This window comes from Teleopsis dalmanni, chromosome 1 (assembly GCF_002237135.1).
Source record: "Teleopsis dalmanni isolate 2A chromosome 1, ASM223713v2, whole genome shotgun sequence".
Lineage (NCBI taxonomy): Eukaryota > Metazoa > Arthropoda > Insecta > Diptera > Diopsidae > Teleopsis > Teleopsis dalmanni.
The window spans coordinates 81,257,414-81,277,473 of NC_051846.1; the positions used below are offsets into that span (position 1 = coordinate 81,257,414).

Here is a 20,060-nt window from a genome sequence, read left to right on the forward strand (position 1 = left end):
AGTGTATTTACTTATTAATTTCAGAATATCTCTCAACCGATTATAAAGTTCAATATACTGTATAAATATTATGGGTGTACGGTACGTAGCCAGTTAATTTATTAGTCTGAAATCATGTGTACGAGCATTAAAATATTTAGCAATAAATTAAAGTCAATTTTTGACGCATTATGTATGCGAGTTTAATGGATTTTAAATTTTAGCTATGGCATTAGTTTAATATTTGTGTTATCGTAAAATATTCTATACATTTGAATGTCCATTAGAAGTTATTTGAACGTACATAAATTGTAGCAAATTCAATGCCAATAGAATCTTGTATTTACAAGTATTTCGCATTGCTCTCAAGATACGCAAAGATTATTTATTAAAAACGATGTCGTGACTTTGGCATTATGTCGAATTAATTGATTTAAATATTTTTACTAAAAATTAAAAAAAAGCTAATTATTAACATATGAGTAACCAATTCCATACATACTTAAACATAAACAAATAAAAATCAAAAAGTTTTTATAAGAAATGAATTAATGGATTACGCATAAATAATTGAATAATTTATAATTTCAATTAAATTTAAAATGTTCATTTTAAACAATTCTTTTAAATTTATTATTAAAAAAATTAAATTATGTCTTCATCAGTTAAGGTCGGTATCTAAGTAGGATATGTTACGTCAACACATTACAGTGATGGCGCGATCGCATAAATAAATTTAAAAAAACTGATGTATCCATATAAATATTGTATTACACTTATATTTAAATATGAATAAATATATATGTTGCTAAAAGTTAGTTTAATTAGATTGACTACTATGCAGAAGATATAATGTATATAAATATCATAACTTATGATTTTAGAGAATTTAATATGTCAAATATTAGTATTGGTTTTCTATAAAGTTGCAATTAATGATTTCTCAAAGATACTCACAATAGAGTTCTATTAAATTATTGTGATGCTGCTTTCAGAAAACTGCATGTTTACAAAAGATCGCTTATCGCTTTGGCAACATTTTTTTCTGCACTCTCATAGATTGTTAGACACTTCATAACAAGTCTATAAGATGGAGAGTGTTGTTGTTTTGCGTACACATTAGAGACTTTACCAAGAGACTTGTTGCTTTTTTTGCACTTCGAAACGGCAGAACACACCTAATATGTTATAAAATGATGACGTAAAAATAAAATACAAATGTTTTGAGAGCTTTTTACACTTCTAAAAAAATTTAGCGGTTCTACGTATATAAATATTTTCAAAAGTTTTGGTGGCCATTCACTACATTTTAAACAACAAAAAATGAAGTTAACAAATTTTGTTATTTTGAAGAAAAGTGTACCTAAAGCTACCAAATACTACTTCAGAAGAGAAAGAAAATTAAAACTTAAAAGTTTTTGAATCAAAATTTCATACACTGTTGGGTTAACAGTTTTTCAATTTTCTTGAAAAAATGAACAGTTTGCAGTAAAATGTATAATAAAGACTTTTATAAGCAAAATTAAGTAATTAATCAAAATTAGCAGGTAGCTAAATTCTAACAAATACATACAAACTCCTTACTTATAAGTTTTTCTTAACAGTCATAAGCACTATATAATGTAACATTGTTAATCTATTTCATTCATTTCTCGACATAATCTGCCTATATTCAATAAAAGAGCTTGTACCATATTACATTTAATTAGCCAAAAAACTGAAATACTTTTCTGCATACTAACAGACAGATCGATAAATAACTCAAAGACAACTTCTTCTACTAACAGACAGATTGATATGTGACTCAAAATCGTTTGAGCGTTTACTATGCCTACTATTATAATAGACAGATACTATAGATCAATAACTCAGAAACTCAGAGACGACGTTGTTTGCTAACGAACAGACAGATTGATGGGCAGTAAAACAGGCATCTCTATATAGATTCATCGTATGCTGATAATTAAAAATATACATTATGTCTGGTCTTTGACATTTATAATAAGTAAATGATTTTTATTAAAACTGTACATAATTGTGAACATCATTTAAACTCAGAAAAAAATAAATCTGTTCTTTATAATTTTAAATCAATTAAAATAAAAATTAAATACAAATTGCTTTCGGTTTACTTAATAAACAAAATTGTTAAAGCATCGCAATTTCCTGTCAATTTAACCATTTCCAAGCACTTGATGCTGGGAAGGAAAAACCAAGACCAAAATGAAATGTCATTTTCTCATTTTCATTATTGCAATTTGGAAATTTCAAAAAGTTGCCGCATTGCCAGCAGCAATTGCTGTCTCCTTGATTTAATGGTTTAATTGCGGTGGCAAGCGAAAATGCAGAAGCGCAATTTGCCTCGTCATCTTAAAGTGAATGTCAAAAATTATGTGAGAAGCAGTAAAAATGAAGACGAGGACGTTGACATCGAATCCGCTTTTAATTTGTTTTTGGCTTTTAGATAATAAAATTTCATTTATTTAAACATTTGTAATATAAACATTTATCTTTTAATATAAATTACATAAATTATATTATATAGTATTATTTTTTTTTTTGAATTCAAATTTTTCAAACTTAATTTATTGTTTAATTAATTGTTCATATTTAAAAATTCATGTTAATTGTGTTCTTGCATATTTTTGTGTAATTATTTCTTATTTACTTACATCATTCATCAATATTTGCTTTGAGCTCATCACGTATTTGTAGACGTTCAAGTGCAGAGAAAATTACTTTTGGGAACGTCTTCGTTTCATTTTTCGGTTAAGCGAATATATCGCCTCAATCTTTATCTCATATTTGCTTAAGAATATTTGCTTAAAATTAAGATAATCAAATCGTGATAATGAAGCATTGCAAAATATGTACAAATTAAAAAACACAGAATCCAAAAACACAATAAAATGAAACTAATTACTTTGTTTTGTTTAAGTGTTCATACCGAAAATTTACAACTTCCTACAAGATACATAAGTAAAATTTATTATTTTTTTTTCTTAGTTTTATTTCTTTACACAGTCGAGACATGCGAAAAATATATTTTACTTTTGAGACGAGTATCTTTTTTGGAAGCATAAATTTATGGAAATAATTATACAATAGTATATAAAAATTCATTAAGCATAATATTTAAATTTACACTAATTTGCATATAAATACTAACCATTGTTTTTATTTCTCTTATTATTGTATTTTTGTTTTTTTTTAGTCAAAGATAAATATTTGTAAATAATTAAAAAATAAATAAAACATAAAAATAAATAATAACGTAAAACCAGTAGCAAATCTTTTCTGAGTTAGAGACGGCATATATTATTAAAAAAAATTAAGATTTCAAAGGTTTCATGTTCTCGAATGAGAAAAACCAAGCTTAGTGGAAATATTGCATTTGTTTATAAAACATTGTGTACGCATTGATTTTAAAAAAACTTTAATAATGTTGAAGCTATTTGAGCCAGTGCACTTGATCACTTTTACTCTTTCTTAACTCGAGGTATTTTCAAATACTTCTTCACGCCTTGACTGGATTATTGTTTATCACTTCATCAGACTAAGCAATATTTGACCTCAGATCTATATACCTACTCGAAGAGCCTCGAAGAACCATTCTGAGATTTGATAACGTGGTATTGGTAAGTCTGTCAGTTTTCGCAAATAATTTCATGGCTCTATCCTTTATGTATTTTTTGAATGGATTAATCTTGAGGTCCCTGAGGAAGTCATTCGTCCTAATGTACCAAGGTACTTTGAAAAGTCTTCTCAGAGTCTGGCTTTGTGCAATTTCTAGCTAACTAACATTAATTTATCATAGACGAATAAAATCCGAACAAAAAAAATGTATTACCAAAAATGTAAACGGATATAGCTGTTCTATTAATAGGGTCGGGTCATTCTCAGCGCCCAAAAAAGAGAACTACGATAGAACTGAAAGTTTTAACGCAAAAAATTTGAATGCATTAGAATTCAAAAGAATAAATTTTCTCAATCATAAAAATTTGAATAAGAAAAAATTGAGCAAATGACATTAGCTAGATATTTTTGACGTCTTGATGAAAGTTATATCATTGTGTAGTTCGTAGTTTGTTCTGGAATGTAGTTATTTATATTTATAATATATTCATGCAATAAAATTTTAAATACCCTAATGATGGTTGAAAAATTTGTATACAAACAAATACCAATTTTAAGTATGAATTTCAGAGAATTTAACTTTAAATAAAAACGGTGTCAATTACTTTTCAATGGCTCAAGTAAGAAACAAACAAATAAACAATCATACAAACAATGAAAAGCAAACTATTTTTTATGAGCAAACAAATAATTTACCTAACAGCCATTCCACTTAGTCAAATTGTCTTGTGTTGACCCACTCAGAGAATGCAGACTTGGCCAGTGTTTGTTTACTTAACTTTTACCACTTTGACCATTAAACCGTGAGCGACTGCATCAAATGCCGCATTTGCCGCTTGACGTTTGCCTTCAACTGTGATCGGCAAGCGCTCGCGTTTATTTTTCAATTAACTCTTCAAAATGTAAATGAACTAAAAGGAAATACAAAATCAATAAAAACCAATGAGCATTTGTGTCCAACTGCCATGACCAGTGGAATTTGTAATGCCAGCCGCAGGTATCCATAGCTATTAAAATGCACTCCGATGCAGTTAACTTGCACCTGTGCGGATTGAAGTCGGAAAGTGTAGAAGTGTCAGGTTTAAAATACTTGATTTATTTTAAATGACTGCATTACATTGCATTGCATATGCATTTCATTATATATTTTAGTTTAATTATTAACATTTATTTTCTAACTAGTATTTCTGCATTTCCATATTCAATTATTTTATTTTAATTTCAATGAATTTGCCTATGTTCTCACAGATTCGTTCTTCATCCACTGTCGTGCCATTTCCAGATCTGAATAAAAGTTTCTGTTTCAAGAAAGCATTTATTTATGTATTTTTTAAATTTTTTTAATACTATTTTTCATACATTTAGCGTTTTATAGTACTTAAGTTTTTGCTTTAGAAATGTCAGTATTCATTCATTATTTTCCATACTTTTTTGAATTTTGTAGCTTTCATTCAGCGTTAATGGTAAATATTTTAAATGCATTTTTAACTGTCAAATTTTATTTTGATATCTCAAGTGACTTGTTTTATTAGAAGTCAATGGTAGAGAAAATAATTACATGAAAAAATCTTCATTTCATTTTCTGTTAAGTCTGTCATTAAAGTACAAGGGGCGTCCAAAAAGTTTTTAGCTCCAAATAGAATAAAGCCGTTTTAAATATTTTTTTGTTTTTTCTAACACAACATCAACTCGACTTGATATATTTTTCCCAATCTGCTTTAATACCTTCAAATACTATATTACGTAGAATATTTCAATATATATATTCACGACGGCTATAACATAAACAGTTTTGCCCCTTAAGTCAACTTCTAAAGAATGAAATAGTCACTGAACAATATTATTTAATTTTTATTTAGCGATCATTCAATATTATTCCAAACATTTTTTCTGTGCTTTCATCGACACTTCTTGGCTATCCAACCAGTTAAAGTCAGTTTCTGAACTGTTTAGTATATTGGTGCAGAGTTCCTCTATCTTCGAGAATAAATAATTTAGTATCTAATGGCGAAATATTTTTTATTTAACCGCAACGAAACACTTGTTTAACTTAATTCTCACAAACACTTAAATCGGCCGATGAAAATAATTAATTAAAATTATTTTAACAGTAAAAACGACAGTTAATTTTTTTGGATTGTATTCTAAAATACAGTTTAAAAAATCGAAAAATTATATTCGCCGCGTAACTGATACTTCATATTTGGATGCAAAACATTTCTTACACCCCACGTACACTCAATTCATTTAGTCGAACTTATAAATGTACACTTGTAAAAAAACAAAAAAATTCTAAATCTGGGTTAATGAAGTTAAAAATGTAAAATGTTGCTGATAATAATTAAGTAAACGAAGCGACATGAAGATGAAGAAAATAATAAAAAATTTTATTTGAGAAAAATTTTTTTATTAAAACAAGAGTGTGACTTTGATATGGAAGTAATTATAATTATAATTAGATCTTACTACTATTATTATTAGGAAATAAATAGATTGCACTACTACTATAAAAAAAAGTTGCTGATTTTTAAGTTTTTGTTTTTCTACATTATTATTTCTGTTTCTAATACTATCATTATCACAAAAACTACAAAATTTTATGTACCATAACAGAAAATCTACTTTGAGAAAAGCATAATGAGGAATTTTTGAAATCTAAAATTGCATTTTTAATCAAGTAAATTCCTGTGGTCACAATTCAAACATCGGTATGTATTTGGAAACTTCTTTTGGTTTATTTATTCAGATATAATATTTGCATTCCAAGTTTTAATAATTAAACTCTGTCAATTTTGAACCTACTCTTTTATGTTTACATATGGTATATGTGTTATTTTAAGAACTAATGCATAAACAACAGCTATATAAATTAACTGAGTTTTTATAAAATGCTTTTTTAAACATTATTGTTTGTAAAAAATATTAGTTCACACAAAAAAAATTTAGTCACAAAATAAATTAAATTATAACCTTAATTATTTAAGATATCATCCAATAAATAATACATTGAGCAACACCTGCTATTTAAGTTTTAAATGCAAATACCGCCATATTAAATGCTATTGATATCAACATGTGTAGCCAACAAAATAATTATTTTATTAAAAAATAAGGTTTTTGTTGTGACGCTTCTGTTCAAAAACTTTTTTAAAAAAAATTTTTTTTTCGGCATAATTGACTTTACATACCTGTAAGTCCTATTTGGAGCATTGGACATCAGCAACACTGTCGACTTCCGCGATTAAATATTATAACACCAGTTCATTTCCAGTGCGATCAAATGATTTCATACTTTCTTGAAGGGTGCCAATTGCTGTGAGACCTGACAGTATATCACCTACTTGGTAAAAAACATTTCACCGCCTGTTTGCCCACCTGGTTATCATTTTTACACATCTTATCACAAAACCATGTTTATTTCCTTCCCATTATTCTTGTTAACACGTACGTCAGCCTGTTTTTTTACAACTCTGAAACAAAAAACTAGGGCCAATATCATGTCTTATCACAATATCAATTCTTATCACAATATTGTATCTTATTAGAATATCGTGTCCTTTCTTAATATCGTGTCTTATCAACATATCGTGTTTAATCACAATATCATGTCTAATCACAATATTGTGTAGGATCACGATATCATGTCCTGTCACAATGTCTTATTCATCTTATTCATCATCATCATCATGTCTTATTAAAATATCGTGTCTTATCACAATATCGTGTCTTATCATAATAACGTATCTTATCAGGATATCGTGTCTTATCACAATATTGAATCGGCCTGGTTTAAGGTGAAGTTAGACGGTAGTTAACGTAAGATGTTAAGAAGAAACGAAATGAAAATTTCGCTTTAAGTTAAGGCGGTGTTAGACGGTAAGCAAACAGCTGATTTTGTTTACATTGGAACATGCAAATGAAATATTTTCAAAAGTTTCAGTCGGTAGTTGAGTGTCCGCAAGTGTAGTGAAATTCTGTGTTATTTTTGTTGAAAGTGAAATAATTAACAATAGTTTAAGTAAATTATTAACAAATATGTATAATCAAAATGAATTGACTGTGCAAGCTTGTAATTTGTTTCTAAACATATTGCGCTTGTACAGCATGAGAAATCAAATGCGCAATAGAAGGTGGCGAGTTCGTCCTATTAATGTGGATCGTGCTCTACATGGTTATTACCGGAAAACGTTTTTAGCTATAAAAGAAAAAGATAACGAACAATTTTTTCGTCATACACGGATGTCTAAAGAAATATATACTCTGTTATTGAAGTTAATAGCTCCTTCTGCGACAAAATTTGGACAGCAAATAAACGCTGATGAACGTTTATCACTTACTCTTTTGTAAGTTACATGTACTGTTTTATTAGTAATTTTAGTAAAAATAACACGAACATTTTTTAAAGGTATTTGGCACATGGCGTCCCTTTACAGAGTTTAGCATGGCGCTATAAATTGGGAAGAACTACAGTTAGAAACACCGTGTTGGAAATGTGTGATATTATTTGGCAACTACTATCACCAATATATTTAAGTGAACCTACAGAAGAGCAATATCGGCATATTGCATCAGATTTTTGGCAAACATGGAACATTCCAAATTGTGTTGGTGCAATTGATGGCAAGCATGTTGCTATTAAATGTCCTCGGGGATCAGGTTCCCAACTCCAACCGGTAGTTGCTTGTCCTCAAGTGTAGTGAATTTCTATGTTTCTATATATATTTTTTGTACGCATGTACTTTCAAAGTAAAACAAATAAAAACATTTTTAGTGAAATATTTTTATATATAACTAATGTTTTAATATTATTTATTATTATTAAATAAGTATATAAGATATTAATTATTGATATTATAAAAAAAATAATATTAACTATTATAAAATACAATTACCTATTGTAAAAATGTTAATAAAATAAATTTATTAAAATATTTTCTGCTGATTATTTTTGCTAAATAGAAATACAATCAATATTCAGCAATATTAATAAAATAATTATATAAAAAAATATAATATAAAAAAAAATTTATTAATAATCACATTCATAATCACAATATTTTTTCGTCTACTCTCGTTATAGTAAACATATTCCGCACATAATTGCAACGCATCCACCCTCACCAAGGTTTTGCGAGCAACTGAGCACAGTTTTTAAAATCGCTTAACGTCAAAACCTAATTGAATTTGATTTTTCTATAAGTTCGCCACATATGTTTATTTCGTTCCTATCAAATACACAGGTTTGGTTGTTTGTGCATTTCGCTTTGACTTAACTTCTTACGTTAACTACCGTCTAACTCCACCTTTACATTCAATTACTTATAAATTTCTTCATAGTACGAGATTCGAAAATTCTCGTGTCATAATATCTATTAGATCCATTAATTTAAATAAAAATATATTAAAAAATTAAATATATACGAAATACATATTTTATTACACCTTACTTACTCTTAATAACACAATATTTTTAAAATTCGATTATGTATTTTTTTCAAATATTTATTTATATAATTATATTGTTAATATTTTTTATGTGATTGAATCGTTAGCCACCAGCGTTGGTCTATTGTCCATAAAATTTTATTTATTGATTTTATGCATTTTTCTGTGAAAAATGCGACTAAATATTATTATTAAATTTGCGTAGTCGATTATGCAAATAACAAACATTTAAAATTGTAAATCGCAAATTATTAAACATTTTATCACGAATATACAGTGAATTATAAATACAAAGTTTATTTAAAAATATTTTAGTTTATTAATATATTTTAACCGCATAAATAAACACTTATTTCAAACATAATTTATTACGATGATATATAATTTTAAAAAATAAACATTAATTTAGGCAATATAAATTAAAAATTAAATTTTATTTCATTTATTATAATATGTAATTATTTTAATTTACTTAGTTAAATATTAACATATGTGCATTTTAATAAGTTTGTAAAAATTAAATATAAATTGTGATAAATTGGTAATTATAAATATAGTGTGTTTAAAAAATTAAAAAATTAAATTAATTAATCAACAATTTTAATTCAAAAATTTTATTACTCATATTGAAAATAATTTGAATAGAAAATAGAGGAATTTATTTATGTCATATTTTATATGTATAAATATTGTTTGAATCGTACTTACCTACGTGAACGAAGTTTAGAAACCCAAATAGTATTGTACTCTTCACGGTGTAATTAATTGAATGTTATATATAGTTTGTAAAGATTTTTTTAAACAGAGAAAAATACTTCCGAAATGTGATGTTCTTCTATCTCTGTATCTACTAGAACCTGATTTTTATTCTAAATGATAAATTTTATCTATAAATTTGGAATCTTTTAATATAATAGATTTTTTTTTAAATCATGTATCTATACATTGTTTATCGCTTATAAACGCTAAAACGTCTTTGGGGGGTGCTATTTCATAAATATTCAGAACATAATATTGTTAACCTCAAAAATTAAATTTATTAAATTAGTGGCATATTTTCTGGTCTGTTTAAATTATAAAATTTTTATGACTACTAAGGTTATATACATACCCATTAAATGATCCTTTGATGCTTATTTCCTGTAATAAATGCCAAACATACAGTGTTGCCAACTTCAAAAATAAAACTAATAAATTAGTATATGATATATTTCCTGATTTATAATCAAGCATAAAGATATGCCTACTGAGTTTATATACTTGCTAACCACCACCACTTACTTTAACACCTATCCTCTAATGTTGTTCATATTATTCGAATATTTTAAAAACCGAAATTATCCAATTATTCAATTTATGTTTATTTGTGTGATGCATACTAATTTACATTTGATGCTTTTCTATCAACTTTTGCTTACGAAGTCTCCATTTTACATCGAATAATATCACAAATCCGTATATTCGAATACTCCAAATCCGATTTTATTTCAACTCTGGAGACTTTGTTTACTATCCGGTTAATCAAATTCTCCAAATACTTTGTAAAACCGAATATGAACAGCACTACTACTATATATCACTAAACGCAAAAACCTTTCTATGGGGCGGTATTTAATAAATGTCCAAAACACAGTATTGCCAACCTTAAAAATAAAATTAATAAATTGGTGGCATATTTTCTGATCCATTCCAATTATCTAATTGTTATCACTTATTGACTTATGAATATATGACTTCTATGTATTAAATATATTTTAATCAATCATAATTTTGAATTAAAACATGGTTTTTTTGATGGTATAAAATCATTACGTATTAAAAAAACAAGTCATTTTACATATATGTATATTACATAGAAATCAAGATACTTAAAATTTTTTAAGGTGAATATACATACATATGTAAATATGATTTTCACTTTATTTTATCCGCACTTATAAGCATCGCACTATTTTTAGTGGCATTTGTTTAAAAATAAAAATATTTTTAAAATATTTCTCTGCTCAATGACATACTTAACCCTTTAATTCACATAATACGCCCACTTATCAATTTGATTTTCGGTTGAATAAATTCGAAGTGTCATTTTTATTGTAGTTCAGTTTTTGTTTATGTGTTTTTAATAAAAACTTTTTATTGAATTGAATTTAATGAGTGGAATTCGACATTTTTACGCACTACGAGTACACTTGTCACAAGTTTTATTTGTGGGCGGGGCGAAAAATAATCTACATAAAAATGTTTAATATAAAAACTTTTAAAAAGAAATTCAAAAAAATAAATAATAATAATAGTCCATATATAGATAGAGGGTACACCACAAACTTGCCAACCTTCATAAAAAATGTCATAAAATTTAAATTTTTTTTTTGATTTAATATTAAAACATTTTTATATAACATTTAAATATTTCATAAAAAGAAAGTTTTTATACGAAAAGACATAAAATATTTTATTTTTATAAAAAAGTATCAAATTTAATAATAAATACCTCTTCATATCATAAACATGGTTAATTAAGTCAGCAAGCAACTTTCATACATATTTGTTACTTAATAGGTATTTATTAATAGCTAAATCATATCAGCATGAACTGTTGTTGGTGACAGATAATTTGTTTGATTACTAAACTTGCTATCCGTCTGTCTATATTTTTCTATACTCATCTGCCGTCATATCTTTGCAAGTTAAAAGATACACAAAGTGTTTACATACGCGTATATGAGAGTTTACAACAAAATGCTTAACAAGGCATTGTTAAGCGTGTAATAAATGTTTTTCCAACAATACGCCCGTTTCCCTCTCCCTCTTGCTTGTGATTTGTTTGACGTTACTCATAAAGCAAGATTTATTTTCTAATTAATTACATTTCATTATCATGGATTGTATTGACCCCGCATGAAGCGAAACATAAGCGTATTCCCCCGCTATTTAAATACTTCATCGCTTTTTTCAACTTGTTCAACAATGGCAATCAAACGAAAATCTGAGTTGTCAGTTTTTTTCATATTCAACGGAATTTGTTGATTTATGTTTGAAAGTTTCCATGAGCCCGCATTTGATGTGGGCATGTCTGCCAAATAGGCCGCATGTTTGTCTAGTAAGTTTCTATAGGAATATATCTCGATGTATTCCAGCATCGGTGAAATTCAAACATTTCTCATTTTAGGTTCACAAGCAAAAAATTCAATTTTTCTTTTCTCCCTCTCAACCATGTTTTCGGCTTATCAGTGCTCTATACTTTCTTCCAACTGATAAACACAAAAGTATCTGTACGTGCACATCTAATATAGCAAGCGCAGATACAAGCAACAAATTTAATGAAATAAAATTATTCCGAGCTTCTATCAAAATTAAGCAGCTTCTTTAATTATTTTTTAATAAATTTATTTGAGTACGTAAGAATTATTTTTAGATTTTGCGATGTTAATTATTTATTAAAGTAGAATATAGTATGAAATCATTATTTCAGCAAAGCTCAATGGATTGGTTATTTATGGACTCAAAAACACATTAAAAACTACAAGAAAATAAGCCATAATTACATTCATTAATTAAAATACAATAAATCATTTTACAACTTAAAATGTTTAAATTAAGTAATTAATTTTTATTTAATTAACATAATAAAGGCAGCATTTTTTATTAGTGATGTTATATTTGATTATGTGAGACTTGGTAAATTAGTTTTATAAAATATTAAATTATATTTTACATTATTAGTACATATATATAATATTATTAAATGACTTTTGAGGTGCATTAGCTTTATAATTGTGCAGATTTTCTGTAATTAATGCACATAATCCGACAAACCTACGCAGTATTGAGAAAAAAACAGCATCGCGCCTTTAAGAATAGAATGTTTTGAATTTTATTTCAAATTATATTTAATAAGCGTTGAATAAGAATATATGGCAACGCTATCTCTGCTACAGAACATAATTACTGCGTTCGATTTTTCAAAACATGTGTAGGCTTCCATTTTAGCATCTGTAGCTGAAACATTCGCCAAAAAAATTAGGCACGTGTATTTAGAATTAATAAATAGTTTTGAATTTTTATAAAATTTTAAGTAAAGTTATATTTAATAATCATATATAGCTATAAGGCTATAGCAGTATTAAGACTTATCACAACATCGTGTTTTGTCACAATATCGTATAGAATCATGATATCGTCTCCTACTCACAATATCTTCCCTTATCACAATATGCTTTGTTATCACAATATTGTGTGTTATCACAATATTGAGTCCTATTACAATATACTCTCATCAGGATAACGAGTCTTGTCACAATATTGTGTTTAACACTATATCTTTTCTTATCACAATATCATCTTCGTGCTTTATCACAATATCGTTGTCTACCAGGATATCGTGTCGTCACAATATTATATGTCAACACGATATCATATCTTATCACAATATCTTGTCTTATGACTATATCGTATCTTATCGCAATATTTTGTCTTATCACAATATCGTGTATTATCACAATATCGTGTCCTAATATCGTATCACTGGAGAAATCATATGGACTGCTATATTAATTTAGAACTTAGCACTAATTATGGCGGCACAAAATAGAAATTTTTACATATTTAGTAAGACGAAAATGATAAAAATCATTAAAATTAATGTAATTAGGTTGGTCTCTTAATTTGTTTAGTCGATGCACTAAAATAACATTTCGAATTAATTATGTAAAAATGAAAACGTTAAATACCGTTTCATTAGATGTAGTACGGATATAACACTGTAGTTCTTATGTAAGTTTACACATAATTATTATTTTATATGTTTAATTAAAAAAGTGTGAATTAAATTTATTACCTTTCATTACCTCAAGATTTCACAAGATGTCCTTTGCATACTTAAAACGAATAAAACACATGAAAGTAAGTGCTTAATGAAACTTATGAATTCTATTAAGATTTTATCTCCTTTAATGCAATTGATTGTATTCATCTGTAGAACACCAGCAACATATCCGCGTATGCTGTTCAGACGACAAGAAATCTTGTCTGCCCTCTATAAACATTGTATAAGCATAAAGAGTTTGAAGAGTAAAAAAGCATATAAATGTATATTTTATAAAATGAAATTAAATCAGCTCTCCAAGCAGCAACATGAACGACTTGCACAATATTTGAGCAGTTAAATAGCCATTAAATTGATAACCCCAAGCACACGAAAACCAATTTCAAGACGCTCACATTTTCTTCGGTGTTACCAAGCGTACAACCAAACAGCAGTACAAACGAAATACTCGTACTACATGAATGCACTTCTATAGCAACGCTAGAACCTACTTCTTACTTCGACACGACTCGAGTCGTTTCGACTCGACTTTTACTACATTTTTATTTTGCTCCATTTGCATCATCTGTCAGACTTTGGAAATTGCAGCTTTAGCGAAATTTAAAACATGATTACACTTTACATACGCTGCAGTCTGCTGTTGAGTTTACCTTAAACACACTAACTGTCAGTACCTCTGAAGCACTGAAGAGTTTTCATGCCAACAATTTTTCTTCCATGCTTGCTTACTTGCATGTATCCCCACTTGCTCTGCTTGCAACATGACATGGACGATGTTGCTACTGTTGCTTCAGCTGTAGATTCATATTTTCATTTGGTATTCTCGCGCAGATTTAATGACCACCGCCCTGGTCATTAGCTCTTAACTCCTTTGACTACTGTTGTTGGTTCATTTCGGTCGACGTTAGTCAGTTAAGTCGTTGCGTTGCCGCTCTTGCTGCACCATTAAGTTCTTAAGATAGGAATAATGAAGAATAGCGCAAGAAAAAAATTGAAGGAAATGAATTAAAGTGAATTGCGTCGACAAGAGCTATGTATTTAAATTTAATATAGCAGAAGGTAATAAAAATAATTTTAAACTTCCTTTTCATTTACATCTGCACTCGCCAAAGATGCTGCGCTTACATTTCTGCTTAACATCGTCCTAAGCGGCTTTTATTACAGGCGGGCACAGCTTAAATGTGTAATCAAATCATATTTTAGCTGTGATTAAACTGTAATTAAAGGAGTAACGCTGGGAATGCGTGTTTAAAGTGTTTATTTATGCTTCTTAACTTGCCCTCTTCCTCTCCTTTCCACTTCCTTACTCCTAATCCACAGTATCTTGACTTGATGAGATTTTTTCTTCTATATTATTATTCTTGACATTTACGAGTCGAGCGCTATTATTCCTTAAAACAAGGGATTTGAAAAAAAACAAATGTTCAGCACAAAACTGCATTTTCACATTGAAAAATGTGTTTAATTAATTTAAATGGAAACTATTTTACAATTTAAAATTACCTTTAGGGAATCACTGGAGGAATATTGTGATTACATGTTTGTAATAATTACATTGTGAATTGTGAAATTTATAAAGAGAATAGTTAAATTTTAACAAAATAATTGATGATGAAAGGTTAATTGTTTAATTCTAGAACTTCTTAAAGATGGATTATTAAATTAAAGTGGATTGAAATGATAAAGTTAAAAAGTTTGTATATATGTTTAAAATCATATTTATATGTGGATTATTGTATAATGCATATTGAATGCAATATCGCAATTAGACCATCATAAACCGCAAAATGATCATCTACAGCCGCTCTTCTCTCTACAGCTTCACTTTAATAGTTTAAAAAAAAAACATATGAAAAGTATGAAAATATATGAAATATCAAGTCTATGTCTGAACACACAAAGATTGACTGAAAAAATTAAGTCCGGTACCTTTTTAAATTAAGTCTACATTGAAAATCTTTTAAAAGTTTCCAGTTAACTGTTGAATACATTGTAAGTCAGCAATTCAAACAAAACGAATATGAAAACTACATAAAAATAACGTTTCCTATATACCTCTCCCGAATTTCTTTACTGATTCGTTGTTCTAAGCAAGAAAACAAATCTAAGAGGACTCCAATTTCAATATTTATCGCGTTGCAAAGTGTCAAAGAAAAATAAGTCAAACACACTCTTAATATCCCAAAAAGAAACTATTGAAGTCATGAACATTTTCAACATGTTTCGAAAAGTAGAATAAAGTAAAATAAATTTAAAAAAAACATTTAGTCAAAGTTCCCGCAATAACTGAATAACGATTTGTTGAAGACCCATTTTTAGTCCCTCAAATATATATTATTTTGATATGTATATTGGTTTAAAGTTGATTTCTCTGATAAAATTTAGTTGTTTTTACAGAAAATCATATTCTATTTCAAAATAGAATGAACTTATAGAGTTTACATTATTCAAGTACAATACAGTACATCCCGTTTTTAGAAGTAATTTTGAGAAAATTGCAATGTCAAACAAAACTGACAACATAGATTCCGAAATCTGTTTACATATCAATGTTTACATGGTACTCGATAATAGATGAAGGAATGTATGCAACTTCAAAGATAACCATTATATTCAAATGTCAAAGAACATCACAATTGATATAAAGTTTAACGTGTTAACAGTTATTTTGCTTTTTTAAATTGTATTAATAAATGACAATCAAAAATAGAATAAAACTGTCATGTGAATAGGCTAAAGACACACTAAAACTGTTTTTAGTAAAACCATTTTCTCTTTAAATCTTTTTTTGTGTTTAAGTGACAATGGTTCTGATTTATGTATTATTAATTCAATGAAAAATTTTAATACAATTTTTAGCTTAGAGTGATAGTGTCCCACAATATCGTACATCAGTTGTTTGCTTTTAATAGAAATAAATTTTGAAATAAATTAGGGATATATATTTATATATAAAAATCTACTCATGTCTACGTGAAATTAATATAAATAAATTTTGAAATTATTTAAAGACATATATTTATATATAAAAATCTACTCATGTATACTCATGACTACAGGCATGTAATCATAATGTCATGACAGTTGTATAAACCAGACAATAGATCCTTGAAAAAAAAAATATTAATTCTATAAATGTATGTACCTTAAGATATGTTCTATTAACATCTGAAAAGTATTACATTATTAATGACGTCATACAAAATTCATGTAAATCAAAGTTATATTTTCGAAGCACTGATTTCATTTAACTAATATTAAATATATTAATTAACTACGGTATTGAAAATTTCTCAACGACAGAAAATATTAATTTTTAACCTTATAGTCTGAAGAAAAATAAATAAAATATTGTATATATTATAATTATATAATAGAATGGTAATGATCTTCACAACAAAGAATGTTTAGTTCGCGTCTGTAGTTCTTTCACATTAATTTAGTTTCACATAATGAACACATTACCTCATAAAAATTCTATAAACTACATATGATTGATGTTCACTAAATGATCCATGAAGAAAATGAAATCAGTTTAAATATACATTTTAAATGTAGAAAAGATTACAGCATCTGCTTACAATTAAAATCTTAAAATAAACTTTACGCAATGATTCCTATTTAATTGAAGAAAATTTTAAATTTTATTTATCATTATATCAGTTTGGTTAACTAAAAAATAATTTAATTTTCAAGGTATAAACGTATATTAGCTTAGTTGTCTAATGAAAACAACAGATTTATATATCATCTTAGAAGAAAGTCAAAATATTTCTCATGAACAGCTTTTGGTCTCATAAAACGAAAAATCGTATAGGTTACGGTGATATAATTATCTACTTTAATAATGGTCTCATTGTAATTCCCCGTAAGTTTTTCGATTTTAATAGAAATAACTAAAAGAAGGAACAACTACTATTGCTAGTTACTATAATGTAAGACTCAAGTCAAATTAAGCGAATAATACTTAGTAGAGCTAATTCTATTTCATCTTTTATATATATATAAAATTTTGATAAATATAAGTATAAAGCTCCACTAAATAATTTTCGACAAAAACCTGTGATTAATAAAGTAAGTTTATTTGAAAAGAATATACAAAATAGAAAGATTAATAAGAGAACAATATGCCAGAGCTAACATAATCAACATCGCTTACTATCCCTACGATTATAGCTAATGAATTATTGTAGATGTTCTTTCGGAACACCAATTTGCCTTATCTACTATTTACACATAAAACTGAGAACTATTACTAATACAGTTTTGTAGATTCGTGAAGAAGATAATGAAACCAGAAAACATGTCGTAGATGTATAAACGAACAAAATACCAGGTGCATATTTTATACCGGATGATAATATAGCACTGATTAAAATAAGTTCAATACTATAGTCAATCTACTTTAAATCCATAGAGAGACACAATAAACCTCTAGATCTTAGTAAAAAGTTCAATAACTTAATAATTATAATAATAATAATAAAATAATAATAATAAATAATAAATAATAATAATAACTAGAAAAATTGTATGTTTAAGAACATACCTATGTGGTGTTATTTTTTTTTTTTGTTGTGCGGAGAGGAGGTTTAAAAATACCTAGTGCATCGTCACTATACCCTCACAGCAGTGGTATGCCCGCTTTGCATGGATTAAAACCAATTCCTCTGTTATGGCAGATCGTCTCTACTTTAACACTTTATCTGGAATACTTCAAGGTATTCCACAGGAGTTCCTGTGTTGGTTACCGATTAAAAATTTTCCTTAGGTTTATTTGTTTGCTTATTTTTCAAAACTAATCATTTTCTTGATCAAATTTTTATTGTTTGAGTTTGATCATAACAAATCGGTCTATGAGGGTCCAGTATTTTTCAGATAGCATCATCTTCGTTTTGATATCTTCGACGTTTATTTCACCAACTATTGTTTTAATAGGATGTAAGTATTTAATGTAGTATGTTAGTATTTAATTTAGTATGTTATTAAGATACATTAACTTACGAATAATTTTTCAATAAAATTATTTCTAATATTCAAACAAAGTCAATTTGATGAAGTGATGAAAACTTAACAATAATGTATATGTAAAATTATATGTATATTAGGAGTGGCACTAGCAATTCTTGTTAAAATCAATTAAATTAATTTCTCTTGAAAATAATTCTACATTCCTTATAAATTCCCGATAGCATTAATCAAGACAAATAATAAGATTCTTTATTAGAAATTCAAACACTAAATTCTTTGTGCAATTGTTATTCATTTGTGACGAAGTCGTTTACAAAACAAATAAGATGAATAATTTTATTTGTCAGTAAAATATGAGATACTCAAATTACATTCATTATAACGCAGAAATTACAATTCAGTTCGCAAAAATCATAATTTATAAGTTTCGCCTCTAAACTGTCAATCAAAATATCAACAAGTGTTTTGTGGGCATTCCTGCAATTCTACGTAGTCTACTCAGACGAGTGCATGCATACTTGTGTTAAATGCATCAGAAATTTACATAAATACACTTAAGTAAATACCGAATAAATGTATGAGCAATAAATAAACATCGCATTCCATTCCAGTAATTGAAATTCATCTTCAGGAAAAGGCATAATAATTTTTTCAATATGTCATGCATACCCAAATTACAGGCATTTTAATGAAATCAATTTTTTACGTTTTACTCAAATTCATTTTTAAAAAGTATTTGTCAACCTAAACACAGGGAAGTGAAGAGATTATCAATTAAAATTTTAAAAATTTATAAAATAAAATTTATAAAATTATCATAATAATTTTTTTCAATTTTTAATTTTTTATTCAAATTTTTTGGACAATAAACTCATACCCTAATTTTGTTAAAAAGTTTTATAAAATACTAATCAGTTTTAATTAAATTTAAATTATTAAGTTCCCTTTTCACTATTTCTACAACGCCACTGCTCAAATTGCTATGAAATGTATCTGCAAGGCAAATTTCCGCATACCTCAAAATGCATCTCATACATATTTGATATCAGTCGCATGGCATTTCGCGCTGAAGACTTGAGCTGAGGAATTGCATTCAAGTCAAGGGATCGAAAGCGTTGACAGCTGCTCAAGTTATGCCAACTGTCATCATTTTTGTGGAATCATTAAAAATGCGCTCTTTCATAGCAATCAATTTCAATAACAA

General features: G+C 27.3%; 2 protein-coding genes across 2 annotated transcripts in view; both read left to right on the plus strand.

Moving 5' to 3' along the window:
• Window positions 1–20,060, plus strand: part of LOC119668284 — a 59,814-nt gene that overhangs the window by 19,862 nt on the left and 19,892 nt on the right. The window lies entirely within an intron of this gene.
• Window positions 7,427–8,343, plus strand: LOC119668286. The gene is made up of 2 exons (XM_038077742.1): window positions 7,427–7,958; window positions 8,021–8,343. Exons 1-2 carry the CDS (start codon window positions 7,651–7,653, stop codon window positions 8,310–8,312), a joined length of 600 nt encoding a protein of 199 aa, XP_037933670.1. The 5' UTR covers window positions 7,427–7,650; the 3' UTR covers window positions 8,313–8,343.

Bases quoted from the DNA above. Each gene is read 5' to 3' on its own strand.
- LOC119668286 (XM_038077742.1), top strand. From the start codon at position 7,651: ATGTATAATCAAAATGAATTGACTGTGCAAGCTTGTAATTTGTTTCTA. The intron at 7,959-8,020 runs GTAAGTTACATG...CATTTTTTAAAG, and splicing joins CGTTTATCACTTACTCTTTT to GTATTTGGCACATGGCGTCC.